General features: G+C 44.0%; 1 protein-coding gene across 1 annotated transcript in view; it reads right to left on the bottom strand.

The window, feature by feature from the left end:
* VWF (von Willebrand factor) overlaps window positions 1-15,481 on the bottom strand; it is a 1,005,270-nt gene that overhangs the window by 451,953 nt on the left and 537,836 nt on the right. The window contains exons 25-27 of the mRNA XM_069628335.1: window positions 13,828-13,984; window positions 9,683-9,841; window positions 4,157-4,292 (exon numbers count right to left, since the gene is read on the bottom strand). Coding sequence (XP_069484436.1) covers window positions 4,157-4,292; window positions 9,683-9,841; window positions 13,828-13,984 — 452 coding nt within the window. The remainder of the gene's footprint in view (window positions 1-4,156; window positions 4,293-9,682; window positions 9,842-13,827; window positions 13,985-15,481) is intronic.

Genomic DNA, 15,481 nt, shown 5'->3' on the forward strand with positions numbered 1-15,481 from the left:
GACATAGAACATTGACTATCATACCGGGAAGGGATTGGAATCCTGTGTAAAACATTGCCTATCCCATCTAGACCAGGCCATATGACAAATCCAAATTTTTCCTGAGGAGCAAGAATCCTGGAAGAGGTTGTAAAGTTATCCTGAAAGGCCTGGCAGGTTGAGAACATGTAGGGAATCTGCAATTACACCAAGACCAGGGAGCGATTAAGCACAAGCAGGTGATGGAAGGGATCTAGGATCATCAGAAGGAAGGGGTTGAGGGGACTTTGAATTGGGGAATCCACAAACAGTTCTGGAAGAGCAAGACCCCAGGGATGCTTAATGAAAGAAAGATAAAAGAGACCGCCCATCAGCCTGTGTCAGACAAAGCCAGCTCCCCATCTTTGAATCTATTTCAAATGCGAGTCTCTTCCTGCACCTTTTGGACATGGCTGCGTTAGTTTCTCCCAACATGCAGGTGGCACATTGGATCTAAATTAAAATTAACTTAGGATCTATGGAAGAGCAGGAAACATAAGTATCTTCAGATGACTGGACAGTCTTGGTGAGCGGGCTCAGAATGCCCAGATTGTTAACCTAACAGGCCCTCAAGTCCATCTCAATGCATTTCTAAGGTCTCTGCTTGGCTGCTGTATGAAGGACAGCATCTTGTGGTAGAGGTCAGGGATCTTTGCCACATTGCCCTGAATGACTGGTCTCAGGCATTCTGCCTTGAGTTTGTTTTGTGAAGGTTTATCCACAGCCTTTCTAATTCATGATTGGATATATTGTGCAACGTCATCAGATGGAAACCATTGCACTAGATTGGGGTGAACGATATCCACCAGGTGAAATATATGGTCATCCAGGAAATCCACAAGGCACTCAAGGAGGCAGGAAATGAGCAGAATGTCAGACAAGCAGACTATGTGTACCCCTGCGATTCTTTGTTAGAGCGGGGGTTCATAATCATCAGATGGGAGGAGTGGGAGGTCTTGCTTTCCAACAGTTAGGCAAACACAACTTAGCAGTTCATTTTTACTGGCAGACAACTCTGAGACACTTGAAAGATATTACCTACAAATGTCTACCGAGACCTACAGAGAGTCCATGAAGAAAAGGAGCACCAGGCTAACAAGCAATGCTTCCACCCAGCAACTCCTAGCTAAAGGCCACATCAACACAGCAAAAAACATAACATTATGCTATTCAATGTAATAATGTACCAAGAGAATACAACAATAAGGTTATCTTTCTTTGCCAGCAACACAGAATGAGACCTTGAGTAGCAGCACTTCACATTATCTAAAAATCAATTAGGGTTTTCAGGCTCCTGCGCCAAGGCATTGTGGGAGTTTTTTTACTTACCTTTATCTTTGCAGAATGTTTGCTTTAGTTTTGTTCTATCTTTGCTGCTGCCTGCTTTCAGTTAAGGTAGATACAGCATAATAAGAGCATTCGGTCTTAACATATAATTACATTATTTTTGACAGAACTAATAAGAAACTATCAAATATACTATTTGCACCTCGGTATATGACACAGCAACTACCCAAATCAGGGTATGAAATAAATAAAATAAATAAATAAGCAATAATTAAATACATAATAATTATTGGATGCAGAACCAGGAAGGATTCCTAGGATACCTAAGTGGGTTCATACTGAATCATCCAGAGTGCAAGGAACTCTCCCTAATATTCTTTTACATTTTTGCAAGTGCTATGCCCAATTTAGTGGATAGGTTTGGACCGAGGACTAGATTTACTTTTGGAATGTTAACAAGTACCTTAGTTTGGTTTGATAGGAACAGAACTCCCCTTCGGTAGTATGATATGATATGATAGGTTATTTATAACGCGCTTCACCACCTCTCAGGCTGACTTACACAAAATATGGACCCTTCACCCTCCCTTCGCACAATTTCATTTTAGAACCAATTCAGGGGGGGGGCATGGGTACCCAACTGAAGCCCCTTCCCTCTTATGATGGCCCTGTCACCAGACAACAGCCCCTTCGCCTACTGGAAAAAATAACAGGGACGATTTAAGTTACACACAATTAAAAAAAATATATATTGTTAGACGTTTTTTAGACTGGTGTTTTTTGCACCGGTTATATTACTGGTCGCCAACAATTGCTGATGTTAATTACAAGTTATTAAAGTGTTGTGTCTAACATTTGTAAATCGTCAGTGACTAAAAACTAACCAATTATCTCTCTAAACCTTTGGCTACCAAAGAGAAACATATTACTTTTGAAAGTTCACAGCCTGGAATTAGTGGATTATTTTAGTAAATTGGCAGCAATGGGCATTAACATTTTTTGCTTCAAAATAAACAATGAATGAGCAGTGAATTATTGATATTATGATATGGTAGGTTATTTATAACGGCTTAATACTCAGATGTTTCTAAGCGCGGAACCGGGGATCGAACCTGTGGTGCTCCATGTCGTCTTCCTTGCAAGGCGAGCATGTTACCCCATAGTTATCCTCCGGGATATTATGAATCTGCATTTTGCCTTTCTAGTGAACTCGTGTAGATGTGTAATATGCAAAACTAACTTGTTCAACTCTGAAAACTAACAGTCCATAACTTTACAAAAATAATGTATTGGGATCAAAAACTATCAAACAGAACAATATTACTAAAATAATCATTGTTTAGCAGTCCAACACTACATTAAGGTAAAGAAACCCTCACACAAACAAGCGATGAGCAGAGGGAAAAGCATAGGGCTTGTAGCAGGAGGCTGGCCTCCATCTTACCCCAGCAATAAGCACTACTTGCTTAGTAATGATGCAAGGGATTGCAATGAGGTAAAATATGGCAAGACCACATACTGCCTCATAATGAGATTGCCCGCAAATCCACCTATTTACTGTCAAACCCGTTTACCCATACCACCATTGGGTCCCTTGGACTCACCATGGGATCATCAGTGGCGGTATGCCACTGTTAAGCCCCATTTTGGAGTCCACAGGACTCCATGTGGATTTTGTGCAGAATTACCGCGGGCAGTAATTCTGTGACGAATATTGGAGGTAAAGCAGAGGATTTACCTCCAGCAACCTTTTGCTGGAAGTGAATGGCTACTTTATCTCCAAACTCAGAATTTGGCAGTGAGGCAAGAAAAGGCAATAAGTCAATTTCCTTAAAAAAAATCTGTAAATGGAATTACCATCACTCTTTTACCGCACTGCGGAACTCGTATTGAGATCATCATTTTCTGTTTTCAAGAGTCGGGAATGAGAGATTTGGCCACGGCATCATTAATCAAAGTAGAATTCATAAAATTTTGTATAGCGAATTTTACCACAAAAATATGTGGGGTTTGGATTTAGGTGAATAATTAGGGGAGTTATGGAGGGGCTCTGGGCGTCTCCCCCCGCATATATTTATGGCAAAAAAGTCCAGAAAAAAAAAATAGAAGATTTCTACTTTGATACTCGACCAAATCACATAGAAGCCAAGAGTCTACTAAATATTCTGTTTACGGTTTCATTGTGTAGCAGGGTAACTGTTATAAAATATCTGCCGGTCCGATAGCACAGCGAGTAGAGCAGCACTCGCTTTGACATCTCTGCAGAGTCTGCTGATGCATGTTCGAACCCCGGCAGGGCCAAACTCAGCCTTTCATCCTTCCGAGGTCAATAAACGAGCACCACACACCGTGGGTAATAAGCATCGGTCAGATACCTGAGGGTTTGTAGCGCTAGATAAATGCTAAATTATTATTATCATCTGTTTTGCGTATCGTACCTCACAAGGGTATCACAACATGGCCTTCTTGAACGAGGTAATGTACATTGGCTGTGCGATATGCATGGGCAACACGTGTGAGTGTTTTGAAGATCGAGTGCATGAGCGCCTCGCCTTTCCTAGCACAGCTGTGTTAATTAATTGGCCTGACTCATGCAAGTGAAATGAGATGGGCTTTTCCATAAGAGAGCCTTGGGAATCTCGCTTGCCAAGGCCAAGTTCTGAACTTGGCTGTCAGTGGGCGGCCGGGGGTAGCAACTACAAAATCCTTTGAAACTCGATTTCATAATAGTTCCTTAAAGGACCTGTCATTATGACTATTATATTTGACATAAACGCCCTTAAGCATCCCTTCCCTCCCCGCACGGGGCAAGTAGAGGCCGAAGCCTGTAGAACGGAGCGGTGTACGTTACCAGGATTGGCAATTGTCCAGGTCATCTCTGTTGAGGATTATCCTCTTCCCATGGGCAATCTTCCGGCCGTCCACGTGGCACACAGGACAGTCTCTTGGATCGATGCATGTCTGAGATACTTCGTTAAGTATTTTCCCTGTGTCACAACAACAAAACATGTTAGAAGCAGCCAAGGATGTGGAAGCTGACCACTTAAATGCAGCTGTGCTTTTGAACAAACACTTGGAAAGGATGAATGAAATCTTGGTCTGCTTGGCAAAGGCTGTTAAAACCACTGAAGTTCAAAGTGCTTTCCTCTAAGTGTAGTAATCGTCTGCGTATGGATTGTACGCGGAAGAATTCCCTTCAGGGGCTTGCTGTCGCCCTTTTACACATTAGGTTTTGGCAATTGGCTGAATGTGTGCTCAGCCGCAGCAACAACTAGAAGAAATTGAGGTTCAATGCTGAAACTATGTGCATAGGCGCAGATAGATGACCCCACATGGTCTTGAGAGAAATCTTGCATAATGTGAAAGCAGCTCACCCATAATCCTGATTATGGAATCGAGGAAAAGCAGGGGTCTGCAACCTGAGGCTCTCCAGATATTTTGCACTATGACGCCCATGACCCCTCATCATTAACTATGTGGCTAGGGCTGATGGTAGTTGTAGTCCAAAACATCTGGCAAGACAAACAGAACGTACACTTCAAAATGGTCTAAAGTCTATGTTATTTACTCCATAGTACGGCCATAACATTCCTATGTTCACTATTGCCAGAGATGTCAATGAAGGATGTCTTTTGAAAACGTCATTTCATGTCAATGAGTCGAACCCTCTCACCAGATATTCAAGAAAATATTAAAAACCTGGCTTTTCAACCTGTATGACTGAACCATAGCAACCATTTTGCTTACGTATATTTGTAACTCATGTATTGATTGTGACCTGTAACCAGAAAAGTAAGCATCTTGTAACTCATGTATAGATTTTGCATTGATTTTGCACTGTAAACAGATAAGTAAACATTCTGTAAGCTATGCCGTGATACCTCCGGGTCTGGGCGTATAACAAATAACACAAATAAAATGAAATAAATAAATAAATATTTTGTATAGCACACCAAATCACCAGTGCAACAGTTTCAGCGCTCCTAAGCTTGTCTGACAGTTGGCACATTGAGGCCCCACTAGGGGTATTCAGACCTTAGTATACGGAAGAAACAGGATCAGGAAAAAGACTGAAAATGGGAATAAGGGTGTAAGTGCCACAGGCAAAAAAGAGGAAAAGATGAAGCAGGTTTGGGGCAAATGTTTTCTGATAGCATGGTTGAATGTTAGTCCTGTCAGGTGGACCATAGATTTTATGATCTAGAAAAAAAAAATGTATTGATATCTGTATGGGATTAATTAGAATGTGTTAACAGGCAGGTATGGAGAATAGGAAAATGAGTACACTATGCAATATTTGGATGGTTGAGGAGCTAGAGCTGTGCTTCGGAAATCCTAAAAGGATTAAAGGATTATTTGCCCAGGCATAAATTAAATGTATACCACAGGTCAGACTCCAGAATATTTATTCTAGGACTGCCCAGACTGAGTGTGGTCCACTAACTAATAACTAGTACTAATGGTATGGTCCGACTGACAAGTTCCAAAATATGTTGAAAGCCTGCACCCTTACAAGTGAGAAGTTACTGAGACCAGATTGAGCACATTGGAACTTTCCCAATTAGAAATGGAGCTGATGAATTGGCATTATTTGACAAGGGTGCAAATCCATCTCCATCACCACAGGCCGAATTCTACATTAAAGCAATCATGGCACTCGCGGATGAGGCTTTATGAACAGACTTCCAAGAATGCAAAATGGAGCCTAAAGTACAAATAAGTCACCAAAGACATGAAAGCTATAAAGGAGGCTGTGCACTATAAGGAAGACACCTGAGGGCATTCAGTAAACATAAGAGCTGGCATGAGACGCATTGATCCCCCAAAACCTGGCCTGTACAAATTCACCATAAAATAATAGTCATTGGAACCTATAACGCTATGCAATAGTTAGTGCCACGTGTCTATATGCAAAGGTGCATTTAAGAACTTGTTAAAAGATAAGTAGAAATGTGTCATTTATGCAGTTTTTATGTTTTAACTCTGTCCATGACATGCAAGGTGAATATGGTTTGTGTTTTCAAAATCCACATTAAATACCCTGTAAAAATATAGTTTGTCGGACTTGGAGGATATTTTTTAACTATCTCTTCCCTATTGTCAATTTTGTAAACACGTGACAATAGGCGGAGCGCCGCCATCCAGAAAGAAGGAACCCCTTGAAAGAAACCTGCTTTAACGACTTAAGCTAATATAACCCAACAGATTACTAATAATCAAGCAAATAATTGTTTACTCTGCATACAAATGAAATTCACTGTAGAAATACCTTGAAATATCAAATGTATATGTCTAAAACTGGCAGTAACAAATAACATTGTAACTAACCTGACTCTGAATGAATCTACAAATGAAGATTAAAACTGCATACAATTGAAACTAAATGTTTATGTGCCTTGAAAAAGACCAAGTAGGGGCGAAACAGTAGCACTTGCCTCCAAAAAGGAGTAATGTTCGCACCATATACAAACATTCTTTTAAGAACTCTAATAAATCTCTAAAACATAAAACACAAGACTGAGTGTGATTAAGGTTGTTTACTCAACAAAAGCCCAGGCGCCTCCGATCTTAGCAAACACAATTTTGAACTTTCACAGATCGACTGACTAGTGGGTTTCAGTCAACACTAAGTTGCGCTGCCAGGCAACGCAGCTAAATAATTACCAAAATTGTTAACAAATACAGGGAAGGCGCACTACCCTTTACTCACCTCCTCACTGCCATATAGAATGTTAAGTACTATTTATGCAATGTGCCTAGACACTTGCGCATCAAGACTAATCCGAACCACAACTAAGCTCTCCACTTGAGCCCTATTTCACTTTACCACATCAGTGGCTAAGCGGACCCAAAGCGTTGTAGTCCATCAGATCTTGGGTACTTCCATATGGTTAACATACTCCCAAGCTTATCTGCCAAGCATAATAAAGCAGAATGGCACAGAGGAACTTGGTACTTCCGACCTGCACCCCTCAACACCAGAGGTTTCGCATCACCCTCTGCCACTGTCCCACTAATGGCCGCCACCACTCCTTCATGTTTCTTACAGAGCCATGTGGAGCAAGGCCACTGATAATGTCAGAAGGGTGCTATAAAAGACCACTTCCATTACATTACATTCCTTTACATCTTATGTACCGTTATGTTACTCTGCTTTTAATGCATACTTCTAAGTTGTAATTGGTAATCAGTATGCTTCCCTGAAAGTGAGGGGCTGCTTCTGGAATTTCCCAAATGTTGTCTTACAACGAGTTATATACTATTTGTGTAATGGTATGTTGCATTACTCAACATTTAAGCTGAATCTTGAAATTACTTAATAGTTGGCTACGGTGGTCTACAACTAATAGGAGCAGAGTCCTCCTGCAGAATGTAGATGGTGTAGGCCTGCTTCTGTTACATATTTTTTCCAGAGAAACAGAGTACCTGCATTTTAAGGACATGTGTTGTTTAGCACACTTTCAAATTGTGCTGTCATGTTTGACTTTTTAGTTTGTCACCTATTGCCATTGCGCTTGCTAGTGCTTTATGTACGTGACAGAAGTAAACTACTCCATCTGCCATCAACCAGTTATTTTTATATTCATGTAACATTCATGCAATGTGTTTTTGCTTTTTAATTATAATTACACTTCACACATCTTAAACGTTTCTGAACTATTTCCACAAAAAGTCTGACAATCTTACAGCAGAAAACGTGAGTAAACTAATGTCTGCAAATGTATCTATGTAAATGTAGCTAATATTGGCCCTCATTACCCACCGGTGCTAATGGCCGGGTACCGGCAGACTTATCTTACCGTTTCTGCCATCTGATAATATATTACGGGCGGCGGAGGAAGAGTAAGTTCCCATTCCGGACTCAATGTGAATAGAAACCCTGAAGCGCCAGCACCGTTGTTAACGGTGCCAGTGCTTCAGTGAAAACTCTGCCGGTAGGGGCCTGAACTACCGGCAGGCCAGGCAGACTTGTAGTTTGCCGGTCCAGAAAAGGTGCTGGTAACTGTCGGCATCAGCACTTTTTTCCAGACCGGGAAACTTGTAATGAGGGCCATTGTGTTCTTCAGCACATCAATGGGTGTTGGTTCCACCTTATGAGGTAGTCTTTGCAGCTTTCTCCCTTTTCCAAGTCTCTGTGCTCTCTGTTTTCTGGGTGGAGGAGGAATCTTTGGGTACGGTAGGACAATCACTGCAGATTAATGCTTTATCCTGGTAAACCCAGAATGTTGCAGCCAAGAGTACCTATTGCCTTTGCCAAATATTCTCACTGAGCAAAGTATGTTCAGACAGAACAAACACAACACACTTTCATGATCATGACAATGCCGAAGAGAGGCCAGATGCATCTCACTTGTGGTGAGTGACTGAAGGGATTTGGTGAAGGAGGTGACCTTGGGCGAAGGTGATCGGTGAAGATCTTGCATAAGGGCCTACGGTAAGTAGCAGGTGTTTACCAAAGATGAGCTGCAACAGGGTTCTGATGCACATCACGGGAGATGGAAGCATCCTGCTATGCTATGAGCCATACAGAAGCGCGCCTCTTAACATGAGCCATGGCTAGTGGGACAGAGCGGCATGCTGTAAAATGTAGATTTTGAAAGAAATCCCCATCTGCAGATGACTGGTACATAGGCTGAGTGAAAGCAAATAAGCGACAGGATGTGGCTTTATGTTCCCAGATAAACGGCCAGATGCAGGCGATAAAAGACAGCTGCTTGGTGGAAGACTTACCCAACGGTATATTAGAGTTGGTGGTTAGATGCAGACTCTAGGGGGTTAGTTATAGGTGAAGTTTGACAGAGCTTTCATGTCTATGGTTGTCAATGGGTACCCACAGTCTAGCACTGGTAGACATACTGCACATGGTGTGTGGGGTGGGAGTGGTGGGGGCTGTTAAAGAGCAATGAAATGTAGGAACTCTGAAGAAGAACTAGCTCGAGTTAATGGGCAACTTTATGGGAGAAAAATGTACTCTTATCCTTTTCCTTTGCCTCTACAAATAGGATCATTTTAAAGATCTGAATAATTACATTATTTTGTGAAATCTGATTGTTCCTACATTTTAATTCAGTGGCGGTCACTGTGCCCCTTGTATAGGTCATCAGTAGGTTCCAAATGTTAATGGGGTGAGGTCCATAATTAATGAAGGGATGATCTTCTTCAAGGCACGCTTACAAATATTTTCCAAACTCCACCATTTGGGGGAGGAGGCACAGATATACCCCATACGCATACACGGAGTCTTAGGTGGAGGTCTTCCATGCTAGACTAGGATCATCATACTCCCAAGTGTATTCATGGCAGCCTCAGCACCTTCGAGGTGTGTCTACAAGAGAAGGGCTCCACAAAACCCAACATGACAGCGAGCACTACTTACCAGTCGGGCAGTAAGCATGACAGCCTTCTAAACACCGGAGTGGGCAATCCATTGGTTCAGGGTGTTGACACGTCACAGGACAGGCCGGCGCGCAGCTGTTGTACCGCCATTCGCACAGATAGTCCAACTTGGGTTCGTTCTTTTCTTCACAACTTATTGCTGGTGAATAGGAAACAAATGCATTGAGTGTGTGCTTGTGGAAAAACCACAATATTTGCATTTGTAGATTTGCCTTTCTTCTTGCATGCACATTGTGTTTTTAATTGTATAAGTGTTGTGCTCATCTATTCACAACTCTAGGAAATGTGCAGTTTCGAACACACGCATGAAAGACGGCAACATCAGTACATTTGAAACCAAGTAAATATGTGTTGTAATGAAGGAGTCCAAGAGGCAGAAGGTACCCTCACTCAAATGCCTTTATTCAAATGTTACACAAAGATGGCTCAGTTAAGGGGGAGAACCCCAAAGCGGACCCACTGGCACCCACCACCCAGGCTAGCTCGGGCACCCACCACTCAGGCCAGCTCTGGCCCCCACCACCCAGGCCAGCTCTGACCAACTGCCTGAGCTGGAACTCTATTCAAAAGCAAACATTCCAGAGACTTATCAATATTCCCACGGTGGCATCACTCGCTCATGCATACAAGGGACCAGGGCATGGCAGTATGCTACAATTCAAAGATGATGGAACTCACAACAAAACAAGAATGGTCTCTGGTAACAGTTTTGGGAGATGTGTAGTTATTACACAGGCATTGGCATCATGTCCCGAGAGACTGCCAGGATATACCTTGGTCCCCACATCAGATGACAGTAACTGCTGTCCTAGGAAAGATTTCATACAGAATCGGTTCCAGCTGGACCTTCATTCATTCCTTGAATTATATTGGTCCAATGCAATGAATGCAAACTATTATTTACTGTCAATCTCAAACCTTGCTGTGACCCCACTGTGTTCAGTACCTGCACTGCAATCTTGTTGTGACGAATACCTTCATTGCATTGTTTAAATAAGCTATACAATTCAGTAATCAAGTGTATGGGCCTCATTGTAAGTTTGCCGGTCCAGTAACAACGTTACCGGTAAGCGGGTCTGCCGGGGCTGTAATGCCCCGGTAATTGCCCATTCCCGGGCGCCAAAAGCCCTGATGTGTAGCACGTGCAGATTTGTCCAATCAGTGTTGGATGTTGTAGCTATGGCTTGGAGAGTGGGACATCCAGGGCTATCTGAAGGGATGAGTGAGCTCCAAAGCACTGTGCACCATCGGCCAGGCATACTCAGGAGGGTCCCTGATCATCTACAACGGAAGAACATCAAACAAGTCTCCTCCAGCAGAGCCCCAAGATGGGCGTCTTCTTTCCCCCCCTGTTACCTGCCCGTTCGAAGAAGAAGTAGTTTGGGGCTAGTTACTTAACAAAACTGGCACAACCCTGTGGAACAAGCTCCCTGTCACACCGAAAGCCCCGGGCGACCACTCACTGTTCTGTAAATAGCTGAAGACTCGCGTTTTCAAGATCTCATTTGACTAGCTGTCCAGGCAGTTTTTGTGCATGAGTGCCACTCCCCTAGCCAGATTGGTAGCCCTGTTTTGTTCACGCTTACCGACAACCTCTATCTATGTAATGCACGTTTTATTCTTTGTACTGCAGCTATCCCCTCTCCTCATCTTGGCACTTAACCCATCCAGAATGGTCCATACCATTAAAGGTTCACACTCGCTCGCCCCCACCACACTCTTCTTTCATTCCACCTGGGGCACTACGAAACACCAAACAAACACACAGACTAACTAAATGAAATAAACTACCCCAAACCACTGTATCCTTATGCAAATGCAGAAAGCCCACTAATAGTCTTATATTGCGACCAAAGTGGGGCAAGTGCCACCTCTCTGCTTTAACTACATTGGATCATGCAGCACATGTCTACTGATTTTGAAAGTGATAATTAGTCCAGTTTTCAGTTTCATCTCCTCAGGGGCATTCTACCTTTCCTCACCTTCCCCCATAAACTCAATGTCTCCAGAGCCCTGGTTCTCTCTAGGCTTGACTACTGCAATAGCCTCTTCCTCAACCTTCCTCTCTTCACCCTTTGCCCTCTCCAACTAATCCAGAATTGGACTGCAAGACTTATCCTTGGCCTCAAGCCCAAGGACTGCATCTCTCAAGCCCTAAAATCTCTCCACTGCCTCCCGGTGACTGCAAGGATCAAATCCAAAACCCTTTGCATCATCCACAAGGCTGTCTAGTGCCTGGGGCCTCTCTTCATCCAGATTTCTCTCCCGAAATACCTCCCAGTCAGAGTCCTTCTGTCTTCTGGCTCCAACTCTCGACAGGCCAAATGTTTCTCCAAGCAGAGAGTGGGAGGTAGATCTCTTTCCTCGGCTGGCGCCTCCCTTTGGAACAGCCTCCCTCCCCCATCAGACTTCAGCCAGATATTCTCAAGACCTTCCCTTTCTCCTCTTCCTTCCCTCTCCCCCTTCCATGCTAAACTCTCCACTTGCCAATGTGACTGGGCCTGGTCCCTTCAGAGTCATACAGGGACCACACCACACCCCGCCAAAAGTCTCTCCCAGCATCCTTTGCCAGCACTTTCCCTTGGGCTCCATTTCCCAGACAATCCCTTCTTAGACCTTCCTGTCCACTGCACTATTCCCCCACCCCCTTTCCCCTGGCACTTGCCGCCTTGACCTGACCAGCACTTGCCCACCAACACACGTAAGGGAACCCCACTCCTGTACTTCTCCCTCAACCCCCATCCCCTTGCGCTTATCACCTTGTCATGCACGTGCACGTTAGGATTGTCACAAGGACAATATAACGTCCTTTGTTGTTGTATTCTCATTATTTTCCATGCCTCCCCCCCCACGCCAACTTGTCTTGTGGTGCCTGGAAACACCTGTGTATAGGTGCCTTACAAATGTCCAAATAAATAAATAAGTGGATGGGCCTGGCCAAACAATGAGGAACACCTTCACAATTAAACAACCCATTTCCCCTGCACTAGGCCAAGGAATAACAGCTCTTCGCTCCTAGTTCTGTGAAGTGCAATCATGTTGCCCCCCTCTCAGTTATAAAAGGGACACATCTTTATGACCACAGGTACTTGGACAGTAATTATTATCCTTTCTAGTAGAAAACTTCTAGCCTGAACTAGCCAATAGAAGCCAGTGGTTTAAAGGGCATACACTTCCTTGTGAATTTCAGGGCCTTCAAAGCTTTGCAGTAACAAGAACCACATACTCCTCCGTACGGTGAGGTACACCAGAGGGCAACAAAGTAACACCCTCGGGTGATTAGGCCTTGCTCATTACTGGCTAGGCCATTGCATCCATGCCTGCCCAAGCTTAGGGACTTGATGGTCTTCACCCACTGATTACTGCCGTGCACTGTCCCTTAAATTGAATTGCCTCCCACCTATGTTTGAGTAGCCTGCTGGCCTGTTCCCTCAATTCTTTGATTCCTGCTTTCCCATGTCCTTCTGATCTGAGGAACCTACATCATGGGATAATTGAGCCTTTCGGCAGCTGGTTAGTCCTTGATTACAGGGCAATTAAGGCTGTCACTGTTAAGAATCATTGCTTGCTCATATTAGTATCAGTCCTTGTAGATCATTTGTGGTCCCTGGTCCTCTCAGACTTCCTGGGTGATTATAACATATCATGTAGAGAGGGTTAAAGCTGAATGGACGATCACCTTTCAAACTAAATATGGGATGTTTGAGTATTGTGTAATGCCCCTCATAATGTGCAATGTACCTGCCACATTCCAAAATGTTTATGGACAAGGCAGCTTGTTGGATGCCTTTGTCATCATTTACCTGGACAATAATATATATATTCACAGTATCCGAAAAAATATTGAACACGTATGGACTGTAAAGCAGAAACTTTAATAAAACATTATTTGACAAACAAGTACGTGTGGGACGCGTGGCTACTGTCCCGGTTTTTGCCTGGAATACATAGAAGTAGGACTACCATTTTAGTGGAGCCCTATTTGTGTTTTAGGCCATCTTTTGTGTTTATGTCTGCTAAAACTGTAGTCTTACTTCTAGGTCTATCGTCCGTCCCGGTTTTTTATTTTGGAAATCTGGTCACCCTATATATCAACCTAATTTTTTCAAGACCTCCAATACTCACGGCACAAGCTTGAGGAGCGCCAGGAAACCGCCACACCGTTCTGAGCGCAGACATGCGCATAGGCTGCTATGGAGTCACAGAAGCACGCGCAGTCCCCAATGGACTCGCAAGAGCAGGTGTCGTACGTGCAGATCTCCCAGTAGGGCTCCGGATTCACCTAATCGGGAAAGAGGCTGACGTTAGATGCACCCTCGCCTTCAGGTTCAACTACTTGACCAAAAAATGGTGCCCCATCCACTCCTGCCTTATACTGAAAAGAAGTCCATGTTGTTATAGTGAGCAGGACAAATGGCATTTAACAGACATGATGCACTTCAGAGTGTGCAAACTATATGCAGCATTCTGAAGCATTGAGCGCTGAAGCAAACTTTGCATACAACTACACATGAACATACCTTTATGAAAACTCAGGTCAGATTCCCTCAGAAGGGTGTTTTCCACTTGCATGCGGCAAGTGCACAGAAAGGTATACAAAAAAACACATATTTTGCGGGGCATGCAGATTTACAAAAACAACTGAATGACCAAGTGCCTCTAAACACCTACAAAATATGCACCCCGTGGGAGCAATAGATACCTCTTCCCTAAATCACAGTGGGGTGCACGAAGTAGGCTTAGGGGTGCAGCAGCCCCTACGATAGACGCCAATGTGTACGGTGTACATTGATGTCCCGTGCCGCAAAACGCTGAACATATTGATATGGAGCAAATGGAGACATTCATACACGATATGGGGTGTTTTTTGCATTGCCACCTCTGACATGGAGATGGACATGTTAAAGTGACAATGGCAGTGATGCTATCTTCAGAGTGCATCACTGCGGTGGGTTGTGTTATGCTATGCTATCTTATCTTATGTTGTGCTTTGCTACGGTGTGATATGATCTGATGTGGCATTTATAACGCGCCTCTACACAAGTGTTTCCAGGCGCAACAAGCCAAGGAGGGGGAAACAAGGGAGGACAAAACAATGATCTTACTAGGCCTTGTGTCATTCAGATCATGCAAGTACAGGGAAGAGGGAAGGGGAAAAGTGCCCGACGGCAGGGGGAGGGGGAAGTGCAGCCAGCGGATAGCTCATAAGTGCAGAGAGAAGGGACTGTAGGGTTGCAGATACAGACCCGTAAGTGCTGGGGAGCCTGGAGGCAGTGCGAGGGCAACTGGACATGCAGGAGCCTGGGCTGAGTTCAGAGGATGACCACATGACCAGTGCACAGAGCATTCAGGTTCATCAGCAGGGGAGAGGAAGAGTGAAAGTGGATGCAACAAGGAAGGTCTTGAGTTGCTTCCGGAACCGGAGGTGGTTCTGCTCAAGTTTGAGAGAGGCATGGAGGCTGTTCTAGAGGGAGGCCCCAGCGAGATGGGTCTGCCCCCAACTCTCTGCTCGGAGAAGAGTCTGACCCTCAGAGAGTTGGAGGTGGATAAGAGGAGATCGCGAGAAGGAAGATGTTTTGGAAGAGAAAGTTGGAGTTAGAGCGGTCCCAGGCCACAGAAAGCATTGTGGACAATGCAGAGGGTTTTGAAGTTGGACCTTGCCAGTGAAGATATTTCAGAGCTGGAGAGATATGATCCCTGGGCTTGAAGCCAAGGACACGTCTTGCAATCCTGTTCTGGATAAGTTGTAAAGGTTGAAAGATTTAGAAAGAGGCTGTTG

Source organism: Ambystoma mexicanum, chromosome 12 (genome assembly GCF_040938575.1).
Source record: "Ambystoma mexicanum isolate Mex_15411 chromosome 12, UKY_AmexF1_1, whole genome shotgun sequence".
Lineage (NCBI taxonomy): Eukaryota > Metazoa > Chordata > Amphibia > Caudata > Ambystomatidae > Ambystoma > Ambystoma mexicanum.